Raw genomic sequence first — 25738 nt, forward strand, 5'->3', positions numbered from 1 at the left:
TATCAGGAGAACATCTTGAAGTGGTGTAGAATGCTGGATGGGCATCTGAGCTAGGGGTGGGAGCCGGAGGGAGATTTTCATTTCAGTGAACAACAACAAATTGCATTCATAGAGCGCTTTTTATGTTGGGCATCCCAAGGCACTGGACAGTGAAGGGTTTCCATATGACCTCAGGGTTGGTGTTGAGAGGGGCGGTGAAGAGGGGAAGATAGGAGGATGACCAAAGGCTCAGTCAAAGAGGAAGGTCTTGAAACAGGCCTTGAAGGGGCAAGGGAATGGGCGAGGCGGAGGGGCTCTGGGATTTAAAGTCTGTACCATCCCTGTGCTTAAACAGAAAGGGGAGGGGAAAGATGCCTGAAAGTGCAGTCAAAGAGGTACATTTTCAGTTGGAGATGAGTCTTGAAACAGCTAAGAGAGATAACAAGCCCAAGGGACTCCGTTTGGAATTCCAGAAAGAGGGGCCAGAATGCTGAACGCTCACTCGCTGATGTTGGGGAAAGGGTGGGGGACTTGAATCAGGCTGGTGCTCTCTGAGAGATGGGTTGAAGGAAGTCACAGAGATAGGGAGAGGCAAAACCATGGAGGTATTTAAAGGGAAGAACAAGGATCTTGGACTTGATCCGCTGGAGGATGGGGAACCAATGGAGTAGGGCGAGGATAGGGGAAATAGGTTCACGGAGCCTGGTGATGAGATGGCCTGATGGTATTTGTGCAATGTGCTCTACGAAATTGTGTGCATGATATAATTGCCATACAAGAATATGTGCTTACACTCGCAGTGTACATTTAGCTTGTGGTACACAATGGGTGCCAAGCTCTGAACTCACTGCAGGGTATGGTATTAATGTGTGTACACCATTTCATTCATTTTGCAAGTGTGCTGTAGTGACAGTGCAGTCAACTTCAGAGTTGATGTAAGATAAGCCCAACACTGCGAAGAGCTATTTCCATTGATTGGTTACTCGGCCACCAATTCTCCAGATTAAAAAAACGGTTACTCACTTTTTATGGGACATTGATCTGCATAAATTGACTTCTACGTTTACCTATAAATACACAGTCGCTACACTTTACAGTAAATCTTGTGTAGAGCTTTCTAGACATCTCGACAACGTGAAAAGGCACTAGTATCAATGCTAGGATCATTAATATTTAACTCAAAGGCCAGTTGGTTGGAAAGAAGGTGATAATTGAGGAGGCAATCTAAAGCAAAATCTCTTTGGACTCAAGATCCTCTCTCTCATGTTCAAATCCATTCACTCCCTGCCTCTCCGACCTCCTCACTCCCCAATCCACCACCCGGCGCCTCCGCTTGACTGGCATCAGCCTCCTGCTCATCCCTCGCAGCCTCTGCCCCACCAGTGAGGTCATGCTTTCAGCCACTATACCCCAAAACTTTGGAACACTCTCCCTCAATCCCTCCGCCTTGCCCTCTTCTTCCCCTTTCAAGTCCCGCCTGAAAAGTTTCCTGTTTGACTGTGCTTATGGCCACCTCCCCTCTCCCCCAGGCTTGGAGTCAGGCTCCGCCACTGTTAAGCTCTCTGAGAGGCTATCCTGCGTGGAGGGCGCTACATAAGTGCAAGTTGTTGTTGTTGAGCTAGCAATGGTCAGACTTTACTTTGCCAATTTTCAGCAGCCTGTGGTTTTAGTCCAACCACCTCATGAAGGGTACAGCATAATTTCCCAATCTCAATGGATGCCAGCTGCCCATCAGGAAAAGAGATGACGATCATACTAATTTCATGTGTAGCTCTCTGTACATATTCCATTTAAATTTCTTTGTTTAATTGTGAGCAGAGAGGAGTCTGCTAAAGCCTAGATGATCTCATGTGTACTCTTAAGATTGCCTCCAGTGCAGACTGTCAAGCTGATCTGCCACATGGCATAAGGCCTGGACTGCGCTGAGTACTAATCAACTTGTATGTATCTGGATAAACTGCTTGAATTCCATCCAACTATATTTATCTACAGCAATGCATCTGCAATGGGAGGGGACCTTATAATGGTAACATGGAAGATGCCAAATTGATAAACTCAAAACAATACTTTCAGATCTGCCAAAGCAGCAGGACAACAGGTCATAGACTTGTGGTTGTAAAGGGAACAACATAATAATAATCCTTGCAATTAATATTGTTGAGACGTTTCAAAGTGCTTCACAGGATATATTGTAAAGTGGAGTGACTGTGTGTTTTATGCGCATTTTTTCCCTTTCCCCAATCTCAATTGTATTGCTTTAAAGGAACCACCTGGCCTCCCCTTTACAACCTCAGCCTCTCCCCTGGTATATATTATTATCTAAGATCACTGCTGTGGATTTTATTGGCCTGATCCTCTATGATCCAGTGATTCTCAATCTGTTTCCTCTCTATCTCGACCTCTCTATCTCGACCAGATACTCATATATTCAATAGCATCTGACCAAAGTCTGGCTTTCTATTTCTCTGCTTCACACCTTGGAAAATCACTGCATGCTCCTCGCCACCATCTAAACCAAATAAAAGCAATTCCTTTTGTTGGTACAAAAAGTTCCCTTTGATTATACTCTTTAATCCTATGCCAGCACATCTGAGGGCATTTTAAAAAAATCAGATGTGGATAAAAGCAACAGAGCTTCATTTAAGAAAGACAGCCTTTTTAATGACAATGAATAAATTGGACAATGGAGCTCACACATAATTTATATTATTAAAACTAAAGCTGATACTTTCCTCTTTAATGGGTGATCTGAGGTTAGTCTGGTTTATAGTTCCGTGCTATGGAATAATGCTATGGGATCAGGCTGCTAGCACGCCAGGAATGTATTCCACTCGTGCCTTTTCCAGCTCATAGTGTTGGGCCATCGTCCTTGCCTATGCTTGTATCAATATACAATTTCCAACAAACAGACCTAAGTATAACACACTTTATCTTGCATTACAGGAAAGTAAAATACAACGCAAATGAGTGTGAATGATAAACTTCCTTTTAATATAATACTATAATTGATTTACTTTACAATATATTCTGTGACGTGTTACTGTAAGATATATAGTCTACACTGAGTATTTGCATGGCTGCTCCAAAATGCAAATTGAAGGATTATGCCCCACACTATCTTTGTTAACCACTGGGATTTAAAATATGGATCACGCTAGGTAAAGGAAAAACTGCTATTAGCTCTTGTGGGATTGTTGGGCTGGATTTCTTTCCGTGTTTTCTTACATTCTTAACTGTGAGTAGAATAATGGTTACTGCAATACTCTCTGTCACCATTCATCTCTTCACATGTTGTGCTAAAATTGGTGTTAATGGTGCAAAATACCTCTGGTGTAGTTAAATCTTCTGATGTTGACAGTAACTACATACTCTCGTGGTGCATTGGCCATGCATTCAGTTCAATCTTGTGGTGACACAATGATGGTGACAGATTAAAATCTCTTTGTTACCAGTCCAAAGGTTAGAAGAAAGTTTTTCACTAAGAACGTGGCTAAAGAGTGCACAATTTATTACTACCTCAAGTGACCATAGATGCTGGATCAACAGAGTCATTCAAGAGGGAATTGGGTAAGCACACGAGCAGGTTTTAAAAAATCAAGGGATATGGGGAAAGCGCTGGAAAATAGGATAAATAGAAACCGGCAATTTAAAAAGCAGGTCCAGTGGTACAGACATAAAGAACCAAATGGTCTCCTCTGTGCCTTTGTTTCTATGAATTAGTATGTTATCTGCTAGTATTAAACTGCTGTCTTATCAATGGAGGAGTTTCACACATTATTTAGGAATAATCACAAATGGGATTCAAAAACTACTTGAACGGAATAACCACTGGAAAAAAGGCTGAGACGCAAGTTCTATTTTCTGCAAGGAATTCCCCGTCTGCTACATTGACACACAAGGCTTCTAAAATATTGTAGGACATACAGGGAATCTCTGCAAGTTATCGTATGTTGGCAAGGCACTTTTTTGACTGTTACGTTGTTTGAAGATTTTTTTCAACATCACTCATGAAATACCAAGGAAAGAAAGTACATAATGGTTAAGAGACATGGAAAGTTCATTGTCATTGACCCTACCCTGCTCTTTACCATCTGTTGGTGCAATGTGCGTTCCATTCTCCAAGATCCCCTCACCATCTAAAATAGGCTTCTCCAAGGATAATTTCTGTATGAGACATGATGAATTTTCTATTATCACCAACTCAAAGCCATCCCCACTCATATCATGTATCACAATATATGGTTAAACATTCAAGAAATGGGGAATGGCAGTCATGACAGTGACAGCATCTCTTAAATTGATCCTTTGCCACCATAACATAGAAAATGAACTTGTATATAAATAGCACATCCAATTGCCCAAATAATTATTTTGGAAGTATACAAAAATCTGAGCTGTTTATACCTTTTCTTAAGAACTGTAAAAAGTAATTTGTGATATTACTCCACAAGTGCAAATCAATTGGAGTTTTTTTTTAAATCTTCATCATTATTTTGAGACGTTTATATTCATCTGGAAAACATCTTTAAAGTTTACAATGTGACATTCCACTAGTTGATAAAGTAATCATGGCACAGTTGACTTAAAAAGCAGCTTGACCCTTTGTTGGAAAGACAGAAGGGTGTGTGGTGTGGATGGATGAGATCCGATGGGCTGAAGGGCCTTCTGAAGGGCATCTAAATTAATCTTGTGACCCACTTTCTCATCAGTCCCAAAGTCTCTTGCATCTAACATGCACAAATCCCTGTTTACGTCATGGTGTTTTGCCAGCAATTGTGATGCTGCTGAAGCTCTTTTTAGTGGCCAATGACCTGATCAAGAGTTATCAGAATCCAAGTTATCCACTTAAAGATTCACTAAAAATTTCAAACCCAAAGAAAAGGGTTAGAAAGTTGAAACATCATTCATTACCTTTTCCAGTTCTGCCTTGTTCACAGGAAATATAGTCATGGATCCATCTGTTTCAGTAGTCACATTGAAAAGGACAACAACATCCTTTATCACCTATGATTAAACAAAATATCTGAGTCAGAGCATGAAAATAAATTAAAATTGGAATCAAGGTATACATAGCTATAAATATTCTATAGAGTATTGAATAGCAAGAAAAACTCCCTTCTTTTTTTCAAACAATACCATGGGATCTTTAACATCCACCTAAACCAGCAGATGGGACCCTGATATAATGTTTCCTCAGAACGGTGACACCTCTAATGACATTACCCTTTGAATGCGTGCTACGTAATGAAATCCCTGGTGATGCTTTTTAAAAAACTACAAGAAAGCACTGCTATCAGAGACTCTGTGAAGCTGCCTGGTAGTTCATCAACATTTAAACCATTTAAAACAAAACCATTCTATCAATCTGGTGATTCGGAGGTCAGTTATAAATAGCAATTATTATTATACTTTTTTGGGTGTGGGGAAGAGTTTCTACTCAAATTGTTAATCTGTGTTTTCTTTAAAAACACCATTGAATAGTTTTCTTTTCAGCATTTTAAATTACAAAACCAGACTGTATTTTCTGGCAGGGTTTTAACCTAATGGAAGTAGCAGATCATGTTATTGGAAATTAATTAGACAGATTTACTGGTCACTGCGATAACTGTATTGCAAATGCACCATCAAGCAATAGAAATTTACAGCACAGAAGAAGACCATTCAGTCTATTGTTTCTGTGCCGGTTCTCATTTAATGAATACCCCTGTAACTGACTCCTTTAAGGTATTTATCTAGTTCCCTCTTTAAAGCTATTATGGATTCCTCCTCAACCACTGCATTCCAACTACTCTGTGCGTGAAAAATATTTCTCCTAACCTTCTAACCTCCTAGCTATTTGCTCGTTTACTAACTCTCTTAAATTGATGCCCTCTAGCTACTGACTCACCGAACAGTGATAAATAATCTCTCCCTATTGACTCCATCAAAACCCTTCATAATTTTAAAGACCTCTACTGGGTCACCCCTCAACTTTATTTATTCCAGTGGAAAAAGTCCCAGTTCCTCCAGTCGCTGTTCAAAGGTCAAACCACTCATGCCTGGTATCATCCTAGTAAAACTCCTCTGCACCCTCTGTATCGCCTTGACGTCTTTCCAAAAATGGGGTGACCAATACTGGACACTATATTCTTACTGGGGTGTAACCAACAATTTATATAAGTTGAACATTACCTCTTTGCTTTTATATTCTAAATCCCTATTTACAAAACCTAAAATTCCATTAGCTTTTTTGATAGCTTTTTGCATTGGCTTTTCTGCCTTTAAGTATTTCATCCCCAAGTCCCTTTGGTCTTCCACTCCTTTTAATATTTCACCACCCAACGTATACTTGCGCTCCTTAACCTTCCTCCCAAAATGTATAACTTCACATTTGTCCACATTATATTTCATTTGCTACCACTGTTCTAGATTATGTGCTAAAAGGACCAGTGTGCGAGTTATAACCTCTGACTGAGAGGCCTGAGCACTACCAGTTTACCAAGCTGACCCTTAGTAGGATCTGATGCTATAAACAGACTAAGTTACACTGGGAGGAACAAATCAGCTAGGGTTTTCACTCCCGATTCCCATCCAGTAAAAAATGTGTGTTGGTGTGAATAAGCCAGGATGAAAAACAAGAAGTGATTTGGTTCTTGATGGTCTTACAGTAAAATGGCCTGCCGACACTTATCTGGCTCACACAGAAAAAAAAATCACCACTTGGATGAGATATCAGAGGGTGCCTGACGCCCATAGAAATATAGCCAACTACATTTGATGCCAACTTGTTTGTGTCAACTGATTTAGGAGAGGCTAGAAAGGAACAATATCTCAAGTCAGAAATACTGTCAGGGTTGAGTGAATGCATTTTCTTGTTTATATGCTGAGCAGTAGTTTGTAGAGAATGCTTTTTTAATGTTTAATACAGCAGATAAAATTAGACACAAATTCCATTCTAAGCGCACAATGCCAAGATTTGTAAATTTAAACCAGTGGGGAGTTTTTTTCCCTGTAAATTTATAGTGTCGTGGCGGGGGAGGGGAAGAGAGTAAAAAAAATCTACTGGTCAAATAGGCCATTTGTTTATTTTTATAGTTCATGGAAAAAAATCAATCCAGATTTTATTACTTAGAAAATTGGCAGCAATTATTAAGTAGTGTTGCAAACTTTCCCAGAAGAAGACAAGGGTGTACTAAATACAGCTCACAGCCGATGGAAGTTACTGAGCGACATGCCTTTTCACTGAATAATGAACAGTGGTGATTATTTTCCTTCATAATCTGAAGCCGTTTGTCGTTTTGGGCTGAAATCTAGTCTTATTTTGGTAAGCGTTGTCATTTTTCCCTTAAACGCTCATAAGTAAGCAATTTTCAAGTATAAATAACTGACATTATGATAAATGGCATTAAATATGTAAAATAAAATTCTATGCTAAAATTATGGTCAGGTTATTTTATAAGGAGGAAATAGGGCAAAAAAAGTACCCAACTTACTGAACAAAATTGATGTATTACATGGTGCGATAACAACAACAAAATTACATTTGTATAGTGCCTTTCATAAATGAGAAAATATCCAATACAAAAATCTAATTTGGACCATCAAGCCCTCTTCCTCCAAAGTTCATCTCCTGGGCAAAAAGGTCTGTACAGATACTCACCGATACCTAACTAATCAAGTGTTTATTCAACTCCATATTTCTGGTATTGAACTTCAACTCCACAAAAATCCTTCCCCAATATTAGAAGCACAAAAAATGTCATTCCTTCACTTGTATTTGTTCATCTCAATCCACATCTAACTTTATATCTTCTAGTAACTGTTTACAAGCAAAAATATATCCAGTTCTTTTTGAGATAGATAAACAAGACATTAACTTGTCAGTCTCTCTCGCAAAATAAATAATAACCCTTAAATTGACATTGCACTTCGAACCGCTTTGTAGACAAACATGGCAAACAATTTCCACACACGAATCCCCCATAAACAGCAATGAAGTAAATGACCGTTTTTATTAAAAATGCTAATTCAGTGGACAATCCATTATGACTTAGTTGTTATGAATTCAGTCAATATTCAGACAGTGTAAATAATTAACAGTCAGAGGTCTGACACCAATTGAAATATACTACTTCCACTATCTATGGGAATGATACAACAGATGCCAAATATGCAAATGTTTGAAAACAAACAATTGCAAACCTTCTTCAGCTTATAAACTGCCATTTACATTTTTTTTTAAAAAAAGGAGAGCAGAGATGAATCACACATTGGAGAAAATAAATCAGAATATAGTGCCTTATCGCTCATCAAGACATCTCAAACGCTTCACAGGATTTGATGTGAAGTGGATTGATTGTGTATTTTGTAGGAAAAACACCACATAGATAATATAATTATGGGCAGTTTGTCAAAAAAGCTTTCAAACATGAAGAAACACCAAAAAAAATTATGTGCAGTAGATATTAATTCTATAATTTTGTTCTAAACAGAGAAGAGTCTCTTCTGGATAAACAGAACACATTGCTCTTTTAGTGAAACTATTTGCCTCGACTTATCTGAAATCTAGCTTCCGGGAAGTTTTGTTACCGGATGTTTCCCAATAAGTGCAGCTACTGAAAGAATATGCACTGACCTTCCCTTGACTTGGATTTCTCAGCTGCTAATTGTCCTGATAAAGCTATACATGCAGCCCTTGGAGATGAAGGGGCTTTGCACCTACATTAACAACAACAACAACTTGCATTTATGTAGCAACCTTTCAAGTCGGGACATCCTCCCAACGTGAAAGGTGCTTTACAAATGTAATTTTGTATTGTATTGTATATGGGGTAGTGTCTTGGAGTGCTTATTGAGTCAGGGAGATTGAGGAGGTGACTATAGGCACAGCCGACAAGAATGGTCTTCAGATGTGATCTGAAGACGGACAAAGAGGGGACAAGGCTGAGGGATTGAGGCAGAGTTCCAGAATCATGGGCATAGAGGCTGAAAGCAGGGCCATGAATGGTGAAGTGGAGGAGATGAGGGATATGAAGGAGGTAAGGGAGTATCTTATATTTTATTCTTTATCGATAGATTTCGACCACTTCCTCTCTGACAAACGTTTCAACTTTTGTTGACATCTATGGTGGACAGTCAGTCTTCTGAACACTATTGTGTAGGCATACTAATGTGCTGGAGGTAAGTAGTAAACCCATCAGTAATATGAAGATCCAAGGTTAATGGGTAAGACATCATTGTGGTGATGATCACTCTTCCAAGACTGTTTGTGAGACATCGCTATGCGCAAATTAGTACCGTATTTGCTTACAAATCACAGTCATTACACTTTATAGTAAATCTTTTGAAGTATTTTGAGACATCGATGACGCAACATTATTATTACAATAGGAGAGGGAGGTTCAGAGAACTATAGCCATTGCAACATCCATAACAAAGAAAGGCAAGAAAGGTTGAAAAGTTCTGAATCGTACTTCGTTTTAAGATTAAAGTGAAAGTGCAATGGCCAGGATTTTCTGCACACAGCTGGAAATGGAATACACCAATTATTTTCCTTCGCGTGAGATCTTTAGCACAAGGAAATCAAATCAAATGACTTCCCAAGTGCTCCATGACATCAAGTGTTTCACCTGCTCAACTATTTCGGTGATCTCTTTCATATTTTGGGGCAATGCCTCTTTTTTTTGCGGTCAAAACCTTTGACTGAACTCCCAATGTAAATTTACCAATGCTTGCCTGCATCAACGGTGCTCCATGTGACTGTTCCTGATATATAAAGAAATCCTACAACATACTCAAATACTTGGCAATGTCACAAAACATTTGTAATGTTTTTGCTAGAAAGTGAACCAGCGCTGGAACTAATTCCTTTGCTCCCAGGCCAAAAATGGATACAGTTTGTCACAGAAAGTCTCTCTCATGCTCCCAGGAGCAGCAGCAAACTGACTGATGTGCTTGATGAGAGGAAACGACTGGCTTGAGGGGTACTTTAATGGGGTTGGGGGGAAGCCACATGCTGGAATGACACTATAATCTGTGCTTAAATGGACAGTTGTGATGATAGTTGCCTATTGTGGGCTACTCTGAATGTGGATGATTATCCACGGTATGCTGGGAAGAAATGAATGAAGCATACGGTTTTGTTTAAGCACTGTATTGCATTAGCTTCAAATTCATAAGCATAAGAGTAAAAGAGCAGCTGCAGCACAGACTGAAAAAAAAGGTCTTCACTGCCAAGGGAAGGAATCGAATATTACTAGAAAACTACATGTGTTCAAATCTGTGTTCTAGATCTACCCAGAGCACCAGAGATGTATTGAAACAGCCCAATGCAAATATCTGGCGGTGAATTGCTCGTTCTGTGTATTATATTTGCTAAGGTTTTGAAATGTAAGTATAAGTATACATTAAATAATTGTTGACATTGCTGTAAATTGTATGACAAAAAAAATAAAAGGGAGAATGCATATAAAATTAAGAAATACTTTACTGTTTTTTAGAACAAAATCCCCGGTTCAAAAACAATCTGATTTAGTTCACAGGCAAATATTGTGTTGTTTGCTCCATGGAGTACAACATGGTACCTGAACTCATTAATGCCACTGGAAGGCAGTCCTAAACAGAGGTCAGGTGCTGCTCCCATGCCATGGGAAAAGAGCTCTAAGAAACAGTCCTACCCAGGTTGTTTCCATGCACTTCCATTGCATCATAGTAAGTTTGACACTAGCTTATTGTGATGACTGAAAAAAGGTTGCTGTGTGGCCAGTTAGGAAAGGGGGCCAAAATAATAATCCTTGGTTTGTTATAGCACCTCACCACGATGTCAAAACATCTCAAAGCACCTTACATGATTTACTGTGAAGTGTGCACAGCAATGTCTCATAAACTGCCATGAAGTGAATCACCAATTTTATCTGAGAAAATTGTTGGCCAGCACACCAAGAAAAACTCCCTTCTTTTTGAATAGTGCCATGGTATCTTTAACAGCCCCCGAGCAGCTGGCGATAGGACCTCGGTTTATGTTCTGTAACAAAGGACCTTTGATAGCGCAACTCTCCCCCAGCAATGCACTGGAGTTTCAGCAGAGATGACAAGCTCCAAATCTCCTTGTGAATCCACAACCCTATGACCCAGAGGTGAGAATGCTACCACGTGATTTGGATTGACACCATGATCTAAATCGAGGGGACAATTACACACAAGGATTAAATCAATATATTCAATTTTTTTACAAAGTGTATGTGTGTGTGTATATAGGGTTGAGGGGGTAAAAGAAATGGGGAAAAAATGCTGCTCTGTTCATAATCCTCAAACTCCCACCACAGCTTCTAATTACGACAAAGTTAGCCACGCTCAGCAGGTTCCAAGAGCAGTTTTCTTGAAGGAAAATACTCTGTATGTCTGTGGTAACAGAGTATTCCATCACTTTCTGCCACAAGCCTGATGTCTTCTCATGTCTGCACCAACCACCAGTAGTTATTGACTTTGTGGAAAGAGTGGAAGAAATACTATCCATCCCACTGGGCATTGAACTTGGACTCTTAAAATCATTTTACACAGGCACAGTGCCGTGTCTGGCCACCACTGGATAAAAAAAACCTGCTGAATCAGAATGCCAAAGCTAATTCGGTTTCCAAGTTTCATGAATGTGTCCTGCAGTGCCTGCTCCATGGGTTTAACTGCTTCATGCTTGCAAATAAGGCCAGAGCTTAATAAACCAACTGTACCTGTTTTGGTTATAAATTGACATCATTAGGATTACAAATCAGACAGACAGGCTGCACAACCTCGATTTTGTTGAGATGAACATGTAAAGCAGCCAATGGTTTAGAATTTGAGCTGAATAGTTAAGTTGTTCAAAATATAGAAGGCCGTAAATTGTTTGTTTGAGACAGCAATCAACCAAAAAAAAGTGGTAAAAAGGGAACAATGAAGATGTAAACTGCTGTGCCACAGGCAATTGTAGTGTAAGATTCACACAGTTTTTGTTGTGGTGGTGGGGCTGCCCAATGTTTCAACCTGCCGGGAATTGAACCCAGGTCCTCTCGCTTACGAGGCGAGCAATCTAACCCCTAAACTAGGCTGTAATCTTTTCTGCCAGAAAAAAAAATCGTCAGTAGATGAGAAAGAAATCATGTCCTGCCAGACCTCTTTTAAATCCTTTCACACACCTTTCCTTTTTTCTGTTTGTAGTGAGTCCTCCATTGACTGACCGCTGCAATACTCAACATTACCCAATCTGCCCAATTTACATTCATATTTACATGCACACAATAATATACAGTTAATTCACTTTACAGTACATTCTGTGAAGCTCTTTGAGATGTCTAGAAGACATGAAAAGCGTTATATCAAATGCAAGGGTCATTATTAATATATTAAATATCACGGATTATTGGTATTAAACATCACAGGATAGTAGAGCTTTGTTACATTGCTGTTGTTCGGAGTCCATAAAATGACAGTTACTTGAATTTTTTTTACCAGGATCAAGGTTAGTAAAGTCAAGTGAGTTTACAGCTAGTCTTTGGTACATGAAAGACATTATATAAATGTAATAATTGCATTGTATTGTCAATAGAAATTGGGACAGAAGTGTAAAGTGTTGAACAAGTCATTATATCAGAATAGAATTATCCGAACTGGAACACAGTGGAACATGGTTATATCCCCTCAATACTGTCAGAAGATTTTGGATTCAATTCCAACAGTAAAGTGATTAGAAGCAGAAACATCATGTGTATGTCCACCCGACCCCAGTGTGTTGTGGCCAATTGTAGCAACCCTGGCTAAGATCAGCCAACTAAACCAGTCTGGGCATCAATCTTGGGACTGTTCCGATCTGCTTGGCTCATCTACTCACTCTATCATATTATCGCTGATTATCTGTTCATCTCTATACCATTTATCAATGAAGCCGCTTTTGCGACTTAGAAGTTAAGTTCCCAGAACAGATTCTACACTTTTTGTGTTTTTTTTTAAAAAAAACGTGATAATTGTAGTAAATAAGACTGGTATCAAAATGATCGTATCTTTACTATTTTTATTTAACTCCTGTGAGTACAGTTGGGGAACTATTAGGGTGTATGATAATTTTAGTATCTCAATCTATAACCTCACCAGGTTGTGTCACAAACCACACAGATATAGTTCTTAATGCATCCCCCAACCTATGTGTATGACACCAGGTAAAATCCCTCAGTAAAGTTAATGTTGGAATATTCAATGGGAAGAGAGAGCTTGTGTTTTTTTTAAGATATAAAAAATCTACACTTGCATAACTACACTTATCAAACAACAGACAAAAAATACTGATAATTTATGGTTCACCAATTGGTCATTCTGCAAGTACAAGCAGTAAAAAAAAGTTTGAAATAAAAATGAATTTTACGGAACAAAAAATTCTTAGTATTCATTGCAGTGATTCTTACCTTTAACCACTCCTCTGCCTGCTCTTTACTTTGCACAGCCAGGACCAATATATCTGCCCCTTGGTGAGTGATGCGCAGTTCATGCTTTTTCTTCTTGCCGTCTTTGGGGACGTAAGAGAAGCTGTGGCCTGTCAGCAACAGCTCCATCTGAGGTTGATGGTCCTTGGAGCTTTTGTAGCACTAAAACCAAAGAGAAAACATAAGCTCATTGTGCACTTACATCTAATGTTTTCGAAAGAACATGAACAATTTGTTGAAGTTACTAAAATAGGGAGAGCACTGGAGAGGGGAAATGAATGATGCAGCAAATGAGTTTCAGAAAGTCGCAAGCTTGCAAAGCCATGGCACAGGTACTGTACATGGCAAATGAAATTCACCACTGATATATGCCAAGTATTGGTCAAAAAATTTGTGCGTCATAAGTATATAATGAATGCGATTGAAATTCAAAAGGGACTTGGAATTGATGGTAGTCTTTTCATTCTCAATGCCAGCATAATCCGTTTAAAATAATTGGCAGGAATAAAAGAAATAACTTGGTTGTTTAGCTAGAACAGTGGGGTATAAGTCTTCAGAGGTTATGCTTAGAAACTAGCAAAATTAGTTTATTTGAGTGTGGAATTCTTGTCACCATATTCCAAGTAAACTTACGGGTGAAAATTGGGACATTTCATTTCCATAATAGATTCAATATATTTGAAGTTGAACTTGGGTTATGAAGGAACATTTTGTTCCATGTATTGACTGGCTGTGGAACTGAGCCTTCCCTCCACTAACCCCACCCCACCACCACATTGCACAAAAGGTTGATTTCCAAATAAAATTGGACGACATCTTACTGTCACTTAGGAAGCCCCAATTTATGTTTTGATCCTGGAACCGTCATTTGAGTGTTGTTTTTAGATGATTTATGAATAAGTCAGCTTAATCCATGTAAATAGCAAACAAAATAATTTTATTCATCAGTGAAAATGTTAAGTCAACGGGAAGGAAAGAACACAGAGGGTACGCTACCCTCAAGCTAAAAGGAACCTACTAATAGCTTGTTGTCTTTGATGACGCAAAGTTGTTTTGTCCACTGTCCAAAGCGTTTCTTGCGTAGAAGAAACGCACAAATCTTAGCATCTTTCACCAAATCCATCGAGGCTTCCTCAGATGGCCACTGGTGTCTTAGTTTTTTTCCCTTCCCATCCTCATCATCCTCATCATATGATTCATAGGAGCTACTCATTGCATCGGAATCATAATCTGTAAGAAAAAAAAACATGTGAAAGCCTGGCTCAAAACACTGAGTTAGTTAGGTTTGGTACCAGAGTGTACCAAGGTACCAGAGTGACAGTATAACTACTGATAAAAGATGATCTTAGTTGGCACTGTAGCCAATTTGCATTTTTGTGAACATTACCAGCACTTGTTACCATAACCACAATACTTGGGTCCAATTTGTGAGATTCAGAAAAGTATTGAAAAATATTGACTCCTGCACATATCTGGATGTGACTCAATGCAAACTGATGCTGATTTGCTGACAAGGTCAGGAGTCTCTTTTGCCTAAGATCCAGGTTTACAAAAATCAGAAACGAGTTCTGCATTCCATAACACTCAATAACAGAAGGGAGGTTTCCCCAATGCCTGGCCAATAATCCCCTAATAAAATTGGTCATTCACACTGTAGCTGTTTGTGGGACATTGATATGTTGAAATTGACTGCTGTGTTCACCTACAAATTACGCAGTAATTATACTTTATAATAAACACTGTGAAGTGCTTTGAGACATCCTCCTGATGCGAAAAGTGCTGTATCAATGTTATATTTTTTAATTGAACCCCTCTATAGATTCATGATGTTTACACCTTCTTCTAATATTCATTATATTTGTAGCATAAAACCACCTTATAATTAGAAAAAAGTGAAGAATATCTAGTTCTTACACAATATAATTCAATTTGATTCCCTGGAGGTTAAAGCAAACATGAAAGACTGGTCCAGTGAATGCTTCATAGTACTGACGCTTACCTCTGGAAGTAATGTACTCGGGAGCTTTTCCTGGACTCAGGGGCACCGCTTCCTCATAATAGCCTTCAGGTAAGGATGAAGTTGGGAGTGGAGGTGGGCTGTTTTCTGGTGGCTGAAGGACACAAAGAATCAATGTTAGCCGTGGTGATTTTACACCAATGTTTTACTGTAGAGAACTGCTGAAATACCTTACTAGGCAATAGAAAGCACAGCGAATATAAACAAGGAAATCTGTACTGCACATTTCTAATCATAATAATAATAATCCTTGCAATTGCAGAAACAAGATCAGTCATCCTTGAACACGTCTTGGATGTAGATGACAACTTGTACCTATATAGAGCCCTTCACGCAGGATAGCATTTCGGAGTATTGAAAGATACTGGAAAAAAGGAACCCATATGTATGTACATATATATATGTACATATACATTCCTTTGTATATGCAGCCATTTTGCCCCCAGGGAATAGACCTGTTCTCAGACAAGTGCCAATCCTGTGCTGCTCCTTATACCCGTAATAGTACATGACTGATGAACGTTGAACTAATCCCTTGAATTTCTGGTCCTGTTGGTGTAACCTTATGAATTACATATTCCCACTATTAAAAAAATAAGTTCCTGTTGTTGACACCAGTGGTAAATACAATTCATTCTGTGCAAGACAAATCAAATTAGAATTTAGTGAGTGAAATGAGTTCGTCTCAGAGGATCTGCAAGGGAATAGGTGTTTTTGAAAGTGCAAACATCACAGTGCTGCAGAGCCAGGTCATTATTTGAGGGTAACTACACACAGGGCATGCAGCACACACGCAGGAAATGATATCATCAATAACCCTCGTGACCTGGAAACCCTGACCGGCAACCATTTTTATGGTGTGACCCAATAAAAATACTAGGTCTGATTTTATGGACCCAAACCATCAAGTTTAACAAGGTCTAACTGTAATTTGTAACATTTTCAAATACTAAAAGACACAGCAGGGTCTTACACAGAAATGCACAGAACTAAATGCGTTAGTTCCTGCTTTTGGGAAAAGAGCTTAAACTCACCCATTGCCTTTTGTATTTGAAAATCTTTGTGAGCTCTTACTTGAAGAAAGGAGTGACCAGATAAGCTCCATAACTCAGAGGATAAGTGTTCTATCTAGTGCGAGATGGAACATTAACTCACCTTCAAAGAGGAAAAACTCATGAGTGAGATACTACAGAGCTGCAAACTCACTCTCTCTCAAACCTAAGTTACCAAATATGAACCAGATCCTACTTTAAAATGCTCCACCCAGAAACCAAGCATCTAATTTTTTGGATTGAAAAGCCTTAAGAACAAAAAAAAGTCACTAAAAAAGCAAAACATTTGATGCACATTGCTAATGTGCCAATATGTAGATTTCCTCAATTCTACTTCATTTTTTTAATCATCACTTAACTATGAAGGATTAGCACTTTCATTGAAAGAAAACCTGAAAAGTTCCCATATCAACCATGAGAAATACTTAGGGCGGCATAAAGAGAAATGTAAAACAATATCATCAAAGTATATTGAAATATTGGAATATATGTATGGGCTATTACATGAACTGCAAATAAGTTAACCTATTCCTTTACTGCAAAATAATGTAAAGATTTCATGAGTCTTTCTGACTCAGTTGCTGAAAATATTAGATCATCTATTTTATAATCCCATTACTGGAAGGAAACATCAAGCAAGAGTGTTGACAGAGCCATCCTATATCACGCAGTGCAGGGAACAATAAATCAATTTCTCTCTTTAACATCTGCCAATACTATGACAGTCTGAATAAATTGTAGCACCAACAAAAATAGCCTTTCACAACAATTTCCAACTAACTTGCTGTGTAGTGACAATGCACGCTACAAGCAGACTGGAAGAATATACTATATTGCGGGTTAAGAAAAATAATCCTATTGTGTTTACAATGATCACTTTGTTGAGATGTCTCAAAGCTCTTCACAGTATTTTACCATGAGGTGTAGCGACTGTGTATTTGTCGGGAAAAGCAGCAGCCAATGTATGCACTGCAATATCCCATAAACAGCCATGAAGTTAGTGCAATTTTATTTGGGGGAATTGGCAGCCAGGACACTGGGAGAAAATCCCTTCTCTTTATGAAGAGTGCCTTGGGATCTTTAACATTCATCTGAACAGGCACTCTGAGCACAATTTTGGAGTCTCAGCCTGGACTGAGTTCAAAGTCTCGATGTGAGGCCTGTGTGTCAAGTTGCCGTTGTCTTATCTCTTTCTTACATGTTTATCTTACCTCTCCCCTTTTCCCAGATCCCCTGGTAGAGAGAGAAGTGTGGGCAACTGGTCGTAGATTGTTGCCAATTGAAAGTCGCACAAGAGCATTTAGGCACACATACCCATTGAACTGTCACTACCAATTTAATAATAGAACAGAATTTATGCTCATGTGAAAATTTAAAGCATCGCTCTGTACCCCAATACAGTATCAAGGTCACCACTTGATCTCCAAACGATTTGATTTTGAAGCATGACGGGGATGATTTCTTTGCTTGCCTGAATTTCAATTGGTCTTTGATGAAATATGCCTATTTTTTCTCTGCTTTCATGCTTAATTTCATCAACCCATTAGCAGGAAGGGTATATTATTCTCCTCCACTTGCCACAAAACGTACCATGCTTTGGGAAGGTAGACTTCATCAGGTTAAGCAACTTCAGTATGAGAATGCTATTACGGTGGGAGTAGAACATCTCATTCCCACACATTCCTGTTACAATATAATACATTTCCCTCTGCAAGCAACATCCTTTGCACCATTTTAGAAATATGTAAGATATACCAAAATATATGGCAATATATGCAGCTATTGAAATTGAGAATGCATTAGGCTTAGTTGAGCTCTATGTATCTAACCTTTCGAAATTTCCCCCTCTACCCTTTCTAACCCCCTCGTTATTTATCTTTAAGTTCCACCTTAAAACCTACCTCTTCAGCTATACCACAGGGTTACCTCTTCTCACTTCCCCCTCCAGCTCTCACCTCTCTCTTGCCATCAATTTTCTTTTTCATGATTCAATGCAGCTGGTAAGTGCGGGAGTAATGGAGGTTACAGGAGCGGAGTTACGAGTTAGGAGATGATAAATACCCCTAGTGCAAAGAAATCTAGGTGGTTTTGATAGGAAACTAAATGGGACTCAGGTGCACGTACAACTTAGGTGATTTTACAATTCATCAAGATTACAGTGTTACTGTATTATATCCAATTCTAGTCTCCACATTACAAGGAGGATATAACACCGATGGAAAGAGTGCGGCATAGGTTTACGAGGATGATATCAAGGCTGGCAGGTAACTGCTATCAGGATAGCCTGGATACGTTGGGCCTTTTTTCATTAGAGAAGAGACATTTAAGTGGAACTCATTCCTTGAAGTGGCGGTTGAATCTGATAATATTGATGCTTTCAATAGGAAACTAGATCATCACATGACAGAGAGAGGAATAGAAGGGTTTAGGAAGGAATAAGGAAGAGGCGAAGACTCACGTGGTGTATAAACACCGGCACAGACTTGTTGGGCCAAGTGCCCCGTTTCCATGCTGTAAAATAAAATCTTATTTTTTTTCTTTAAAAATAGCCAAATTCCATTTCCTCAATATGCTGAAACTTGCACTGTTTGCAGAAATGGGGTTGCTTCTGGAGAAATTAAACTTAATCTTTAGGGAGCTTTGTCTTGTCATGTTACATCTGCTTTAATATCCTTTTGAAAGTAACAGATAATAATAATCTCTGCATTTGATAAGAGTTCCTTATCGCGCATTGAAACATCTCAAAGAGCGTTACGGAATATACTGTAAAGTTAATTGACTGTATATTTTGTGGGCGAAACGAGGCAGCCAATTGTGCACAGCAGTGTCCCACAAACAAGTCGTGGATTGAGTGACCAAATTTTTTTTTTTTTTGAAGGGATTATTACCCCGGAAAAACGATCCGTCAACCTAACAACCGGCTTCCAATTACTGCTAAATAACCAGAGGTGTGTGGAGTAAAGAAACTTGCCTAACATTTTGCCCTGGCCGAGAATCGAACCCAGGTCCTCTCGCTTGCGAGGCGAGTGCTCTAACCACTAAGCTCAGGACAAAGTGTGTGATTACTGCAATGAACAATGTAAGATGAATATCCCCCAGTGAGCTTCAACTGACTCAGCTCAACTTTGTTTAATAAGTTAGGGATGATCAGTTTGCTGATAAAAGTGGAAAGCCACAGGAGGGATAACTTCTGGATGAAATACAGATTCCAAATCCAATGACATTCAGCCAATGTAAGAAAAAAAAGTAATGAAAACAGAAACATTGGAAATTCACAGCAAGTCAATCAGAATATAAAGGGCACACCCAAAACTTTGACCTTTTTTGCCATTCAGATGCTGGTTGGCTCGATGTCAATTTCCAGCATTTTCTGCTTTTATTAATGATTTCCAGGTTTCAGTTTTTCTTTCTCCAAAATATAAAAAACAAAATTGGTCATTTACTTCAAGGCTGTTTGTGGGACATTGCTGTGTGCAAATTGGACTGCTGCATTCACCTGTAAAATACCAAATCTCCTGTGAAGCACTTTGAAACGCATTCCGGATATGAAAGCAACATATCAAGTACAAGGATTGTTGTTTGTTATAAAAATCTGTGGTTTATCTGAATTCAAATGATTCAGATGGATGAGAAATTTGCTGTGTGTTTGTACAACGAGACAATTTGCTGAGTTTTTTTTTCTTCTGCACACATGCTGTTGAACATTCAACTTTTGGACAAGAGCTTTCCCCCACTTTTCACTCATTTCCAACTTCTGCAGCTGGAAGGAGTGAATCTTGGGTGGCTGACTCTTACAATTTGTGTTGCCAAACTGGGCCTGTCTGATTTCTTGACTTTTCATGGTGGTCTCGCAGTTAAGCACAAAGTACTCATTTCTGTGGTGTTCCTGCGGGTATTTTTATCTATTTCCCCGTAGAAAAGTGAAGGGGCCATGTAGCAAAACCATTTGTTTCTCAATATAACAGAATATCCACTAAAGACATTTACTTTCCTAGCAATATAAGGTGGGGCATCCATCTGAGATTGTACTTTCCATTTTGGCTAGAGTGCGATATGAAATTGGGTGTTTGATTCTGATTATTAAGTGCCTATGTTACTGTAAATATAGATGACTGGAATTTTAAATTGGCACAAATGCAAGATGACCAATTATTTTACTGAAACTAAGAACCATTCACCATAATGAATCCAAACTCTGGTCTCTGCTTTCCGATGGCTCTTTGGGCAAATATGTAGTACTTAGCTTTACAGACCAAGTCTGGCTCAGATAGCAATGGGAGTACTATGATTGTCTTCAGCATCAAGGAGGTGTATAGAATTTATAAATTTAATATTTTTAATAGAATTAAAAAAGTAAAACCAGTGTAATAACTGAGAAATACCAAGAACAATAGAACAAGGGGGCATAGGTTTAGGGTTACAAAGAACAATTTCAAGACAAATACCAGGAAGTACTTATTTACCCAGTGGGTAATTAACTCCTGGAACAGATTACCAGGAAGGTTGGTTGAATGGACCCATTTTAAAAAAACTTCAATGCTATGATTTGGGATGATAGAGTGGGTATTCTGCAAAGCTGAAATCAAATGGACCATAGGGCCCTTCTTCATCCAAACCAATTTGGTGATCTTGTGATCTCCTTGGTTTTTCCTCCTGAGGCCAGGCATTTCTTATGGATTTAGTCTTAAGACCATCAACCTAAAATTTAAGATTGTGCAGAATTTTGGAAAATGCTTAAATTCATTCCTACTTTGAAAGCCAATTTCCTGCAGTTCTTTCTTAGAATATTAGCTTCTATATTTAGACAGGTTAAGAATTTTCAAAAATTCTGCCTCAATTTAAACTTTGTGGAGTCCTGTAGCTCAGTGGTTAGAGCACTCGCTTTGCAAGTGAGAGACCTGAGTTCAATTCCAGGCAGAGGGCGAAACCTTGGGCAAGTTTCCTTACTCCACACACCTAATAATAATCCCTCCAAAACCCAAAACAATAATAAATTGGTCATTTTCAATCTACAACTGTTTGTGGGACATTGCTGTGCGCAATTGGCTGCCGCGTTCGCCCACAAATATACAGTCAATTCACTTTGCAGTGTGTTCTGTGAAGCGCTTTGGGACGTCCTCCCGACGTGAAAAGCGCTATATCAAATGCAAGGATTATTATTATTATTATTACTAAGGCAAAGGGTTGTCAGGGCAAGATCATGAGAACCCTCCTGAATGATCAGTTATCCAGTCACTCCAACTGTAATATGTGCTTTTGTGGAATTTAAGATGCTTGGTGAAGACAGGATCAGGCTTAGCTTCAACAGCCGTGACTGCTGAATAGCTTTCCGATACTCATCCTCTGGAATCACAGAATGGAGAATAACCACTTGGGTTGGGTACTGAAAGGCTAGTTGTGGACCTGTATCCTGGCAGCAATCACTGCCTTCAGGATAGAATAAGGAGAAACATATAAAGAAAATAAAAGGAAACACAAAAGTACAGTGGAAGCCACAGGCAGCACTGGAAGAACAGACACACAAGAAAAACTTTATATAGCATTTATATAGCGCCCTTCACACGGGTAGTGCCTTGGAGTGCTTAACAGTGGCAGAGCTCGATCCGAGCCAGAGAGAGGGGAGGATGCCATAGGCTTGGTCCAATAGGAAGGTCTTCAGATGTCATCTGAAGTTAGGCTAAGGGAGTGTGGGGGGGAAGGTGGAGGGATTGAGGCAGAGAATTCCAAAGTTTCAGGGCATAGTGGCTGAAAGCTGCTGATGGTGGAGCGGAAGGAACAAAAGATGTGTGGAAGGCTGGAGTCAGCTGACCAGGTAGTGGAATGGGATATAAGTCAGTCAAAGAGATAGAGAGGTGGTAGGGCGTGAATTGATTTGTAAGTAAGTGTGAGGATCTTGAAACTGATCTATTCTGCAATATGGAGCCAGTAGAGCCTGGCAAGGATGAGGATGACAAAAAACAGTCCTATTTGTAACCTAAAGGCAGTAATAAATTCAAAAATGTGTTTGTTTACATCAATTCCATGAGAAATATTGGTAACTGCTCAAGCAATCAAGTTAGCTGATTCAGCCTCCACACATTCTTAGATAGAGGGTAAGAAATGTTGATGGATGGATTTGGGCATGATCACAGCGATACTGCTATTTTAAGGCATTGTCTGGAGCATTAAGGTTTATCACTTCCTGTGTAAAGAGGCTTTATTGCTCAGCAGTCAGACTCAGGCTATGACTTCTGACCTTTGCATGTTTAATGGAGTTAAAGTCAGCACTCTCCAGTCGGCCAAGAGTGGTATGAATAGTCCATTGTGTGACAAATGAGTGTCATGTGGGTTGGGAGAAGTTCTTTGAAAATCCACAGCTTAAGCATAATACAAGCATCATAAATGAGAAAAATAGGATTTATCTTTGAGAATGTGGCTCACTACCTTTTCAAAATAGAAGCAACTTCTGTATTTTACAGTTTCCGTGAACAATTATACTGATTAAAAATGACTAAAGCACTGGTTTATTTTGGCCTGGTGGATAAAGCTGCCGCCCAGGCCATACAGACCACAAGGTCACAGGTTCAAATCCTGTTCTCTGTCAGGCTAGTAGATGGGTTGTTATATTGGCCTCAGCATCCCTTGTTACGGAGCACAAATTTAACCAAAGTTCCTGCTCTGACTAGGATTAAGGCCAATAAAGGGAGGGGAGAGAAAATTGGCAAAGATGTGTTTTTTAAAAAAAGATTTTTTTCATCATTCATATATTCCATAGAGACCATAGCCAGCAGTGCTGTACAAAGCTCCAGACACTGGCCATAGGGTTCCAATATCAGGGCAAGTGGGTGTAAGTTCATGGTCAGCTAAGTAATGGTCTCTTTATCACTTTATTTATTTTGTTGATCACTTTGGCCTCTTCTAAGTGCTTCATAAAATGAAGAATCAAAAATTGCCCAAACTAGTTATAAAGAGCTAGAGATAGGTTAGACTCACAGATATCCCTGTGGCTCAAACATGCAGCCGTCTGGATGGTTGGAGAGGCAGGTGCTAATGTTCCATGTACCATCATCCCACTTGGGCTTTTTTTATTTGATAAACGGTCCGACAGATAGTACTCCTGCTAAAGAAATTACTTAAATTCCCTCCCCCGCACCATCATCGCTCTTTTAAAATATTCAGCACTTTCTTTAATAATAATCCTTGCATTTGATATAGCGCTTTTCACGTCGGGAGGACGTTCCAAAGCGCTTCACAGAACACACTGTAAAGTGAATTGACTGTATGTTTGTGGGCAAACGCAGCAGCCAATTGCGCACAGCAATGTCCCACAAACAGTCGTGGATTGAAAATGACCAATTTATTATTGTTTTTGGTTTTGGAAGGATTATTATTAGGCGTGTGGAGTAAGGAAACTTACCCAAGGTTTCGCCCTGCTTGGAATTGAACTCAGGTCTCTTTCGCTTTGCACAATCACTGCTGATCCGAGGGGAAAGAGCATATGTACAACAAAATCCACAGGAAATTTAATACTCAAACAGTTCCATTGCATGCTCAGAATAATATTGTACGTTCCATTTGTGTCTGCAAGTTGTTTACTCAGTGAAACATAAAACATCTGAATTTGTAAAAATGTTCAGATGGCAGATTATTTGAAGAAAGGGCCCTTTTTGTAAACTGTCTTACAATTAAAAACAGTCGGTCGGGCAAAGGCCTGGAATACGCTCCCATTTCAACAAGTTTTATCCAGAAAAGAGGAAATGAGACACAAATGCTGCTTGTCTGACTTAGACCCCATTGGTGTGTTGAGGAATAATGGTGGTTAGCCTCTACAGCTGGGCAGCAGTGAACACACAGCCAATATCAACACAGATGGATTCCATTTCAATCTCTACAGGGCGTTCAATTCAAAACACTAACAAAGTGCTTGCCATTGCAAAGACCCTACTGAATTCTGAACTTGCATAATAACTTTCATTTTTTAAAAAAAAACACTGCATTTGCTCAATTATTGCAATCTAAAGATATTCAACCATTGCAAAATTGGAACATTGCAATCCTGCCCTCTCCCTGGATGGGGTTGCAAGGCACTTAAAAGTGGGCAGCAACACGAATATATTTTTCCAGGTATTGATTTAAAATCTAAGGGTTTTGTTTTTCTTGGTGTGGGGTGAATAGTAAGGGATTATCCCTGGATTATCCCTCAGTAACAAACTGAGGTCTACCAAGGCAGGTATTTGGCACTGACACCTTTTACGGGTTTAAACAATACAGTGCCACCGCTTTATAAGAATAATTCTTACATTTGCTATAGCACCGCGTTTAGACATCTTAAAGTGCGTCACAACATTTTACTTTAAATTGTAGTGACTGTATATTTTGTAGGCAAGTGCAGCAGCCAATTTGCACAAGAAATGTCCCACAAATGTCCATGAAGAGAATAATCAATTTTATCTGGGGGACTGTTGGCCAGGACATTGGTAGAAATTCCCCTTTTTAAATATTGCCGTGGGATCTTTAACGTCTACCTGAACAACCAGTCAGGCCCCTAACTTAACTTCTTATCCAAAGGAGGTGTCATTTCAGGACTGGATAAAGGTGTGAATGATAGAGCAGGACTGTAGAGTTACTGGTTATTAATTTCTCTCCACAAGTACTTTCACATACTCCACACACACATAGGCCTCAGCTTCTTAATGCCAGGTATAATCCCTTATTATTCAGCCCACAACAATTTCACAGTCCACAAATTTAATTTCTTCATTGCTGATAGCTGCAAAAGCCTGATCGTCAGCAGGTCACCCAGTGGAGCATCCAACGTTTTGCTTTCAAATGAATGACCAACTACGCCCGTGTTTTATCAATTGTCATAAATGACGGATATTGGATTGACAGTCCGCCCTCTATTTTTTCTGATCAACCTAAACTGCTTATTTCCAGGCAAGAGTACTAAATACAATAAAACTTTACATTTACATAGCACCTTTCACATTGGGGGGATATCCCAAGGCACTTAGACCTGTCTGGGTGAGGGGAGGAGAAAGATAACCGAAAGTGCCGTTAAACAGGTAGATCTTCAGACAAAATGAGAGAGAGAGCAAGTTGGAGGAACTCTGGGATGGAGTTTCAGAGAGCAGGGGCAGATAGGCTGAAAGCCCAACTTCAAATAGTGGTGGGGACATGAAGGGAACTACCAGTTTGGTAGGGTTTGAGAAAGTTGCAGAAGTATAGTGGGGCGAGACTGTGGAGTGATTTAAAGGTGAGAACTATGATCTAGAGCATGGTGG

The 25738-nt window shown here is 39.2% G+C and overlaps 1 protein-coding gene across 4 annotated transcripts in view; it reads right to left on the minus strand.

Annotated features, from left to right (window-relative positions):
• Positions 1 to 25738, minus strand: part of afap1 (actin filament associated protein 1) — a 116758-nt gene that overhangs the window by 26113 nt on the left and 64907 nt on the right. For 3 of the 4 annotated variants that reach the window (XM_042337985.1, XM_042337975.1, XM_042337993.1), the window contains exons 4-8: positions 15406 to 15517; positions 14425 to 14636; positions 13389 to 13568; positions 4891 to 4983; positions 4056 to 4143 (exon numbers count right to left, since the gene is read on the minus strand). In XM_042337985.1, the coding sequence (XP_042193919.1) occupies positions 4056 to 4143; positions 4891 to 4983; positions 13389 to 13568; positions 14425 to 14636; positions 15406 to 15517 (685 nt within the window). The remainder of the gene's footprint in view (positions 1 to 4055; positions 4144 to 4890; positions 4984 to 13388; positions 13569 to 14424; positions 14637 to 15405; positions 15518 to 25738) is intronic. The other variant, XM_042337981.1, reaches the window with a different exon arrangement.

This window comes from Callorhinchus milii, unplaced genomic scaffold (assembly GCF_018977255.1).
Source record: "Callorhinchus milii isolate IMCB2004 unplaced genomic scaffold, IMCB_Cmil_1.0 Scaffold1, whole genome shotgun sequence".
Classification (NCBI taxonomy): Eukaryota; Metazoa; Chordata; class Chondrichthyes; order Chimaeriformes; family Callorhinchidae; genus Callorhinchus; species Callorhinchus milii.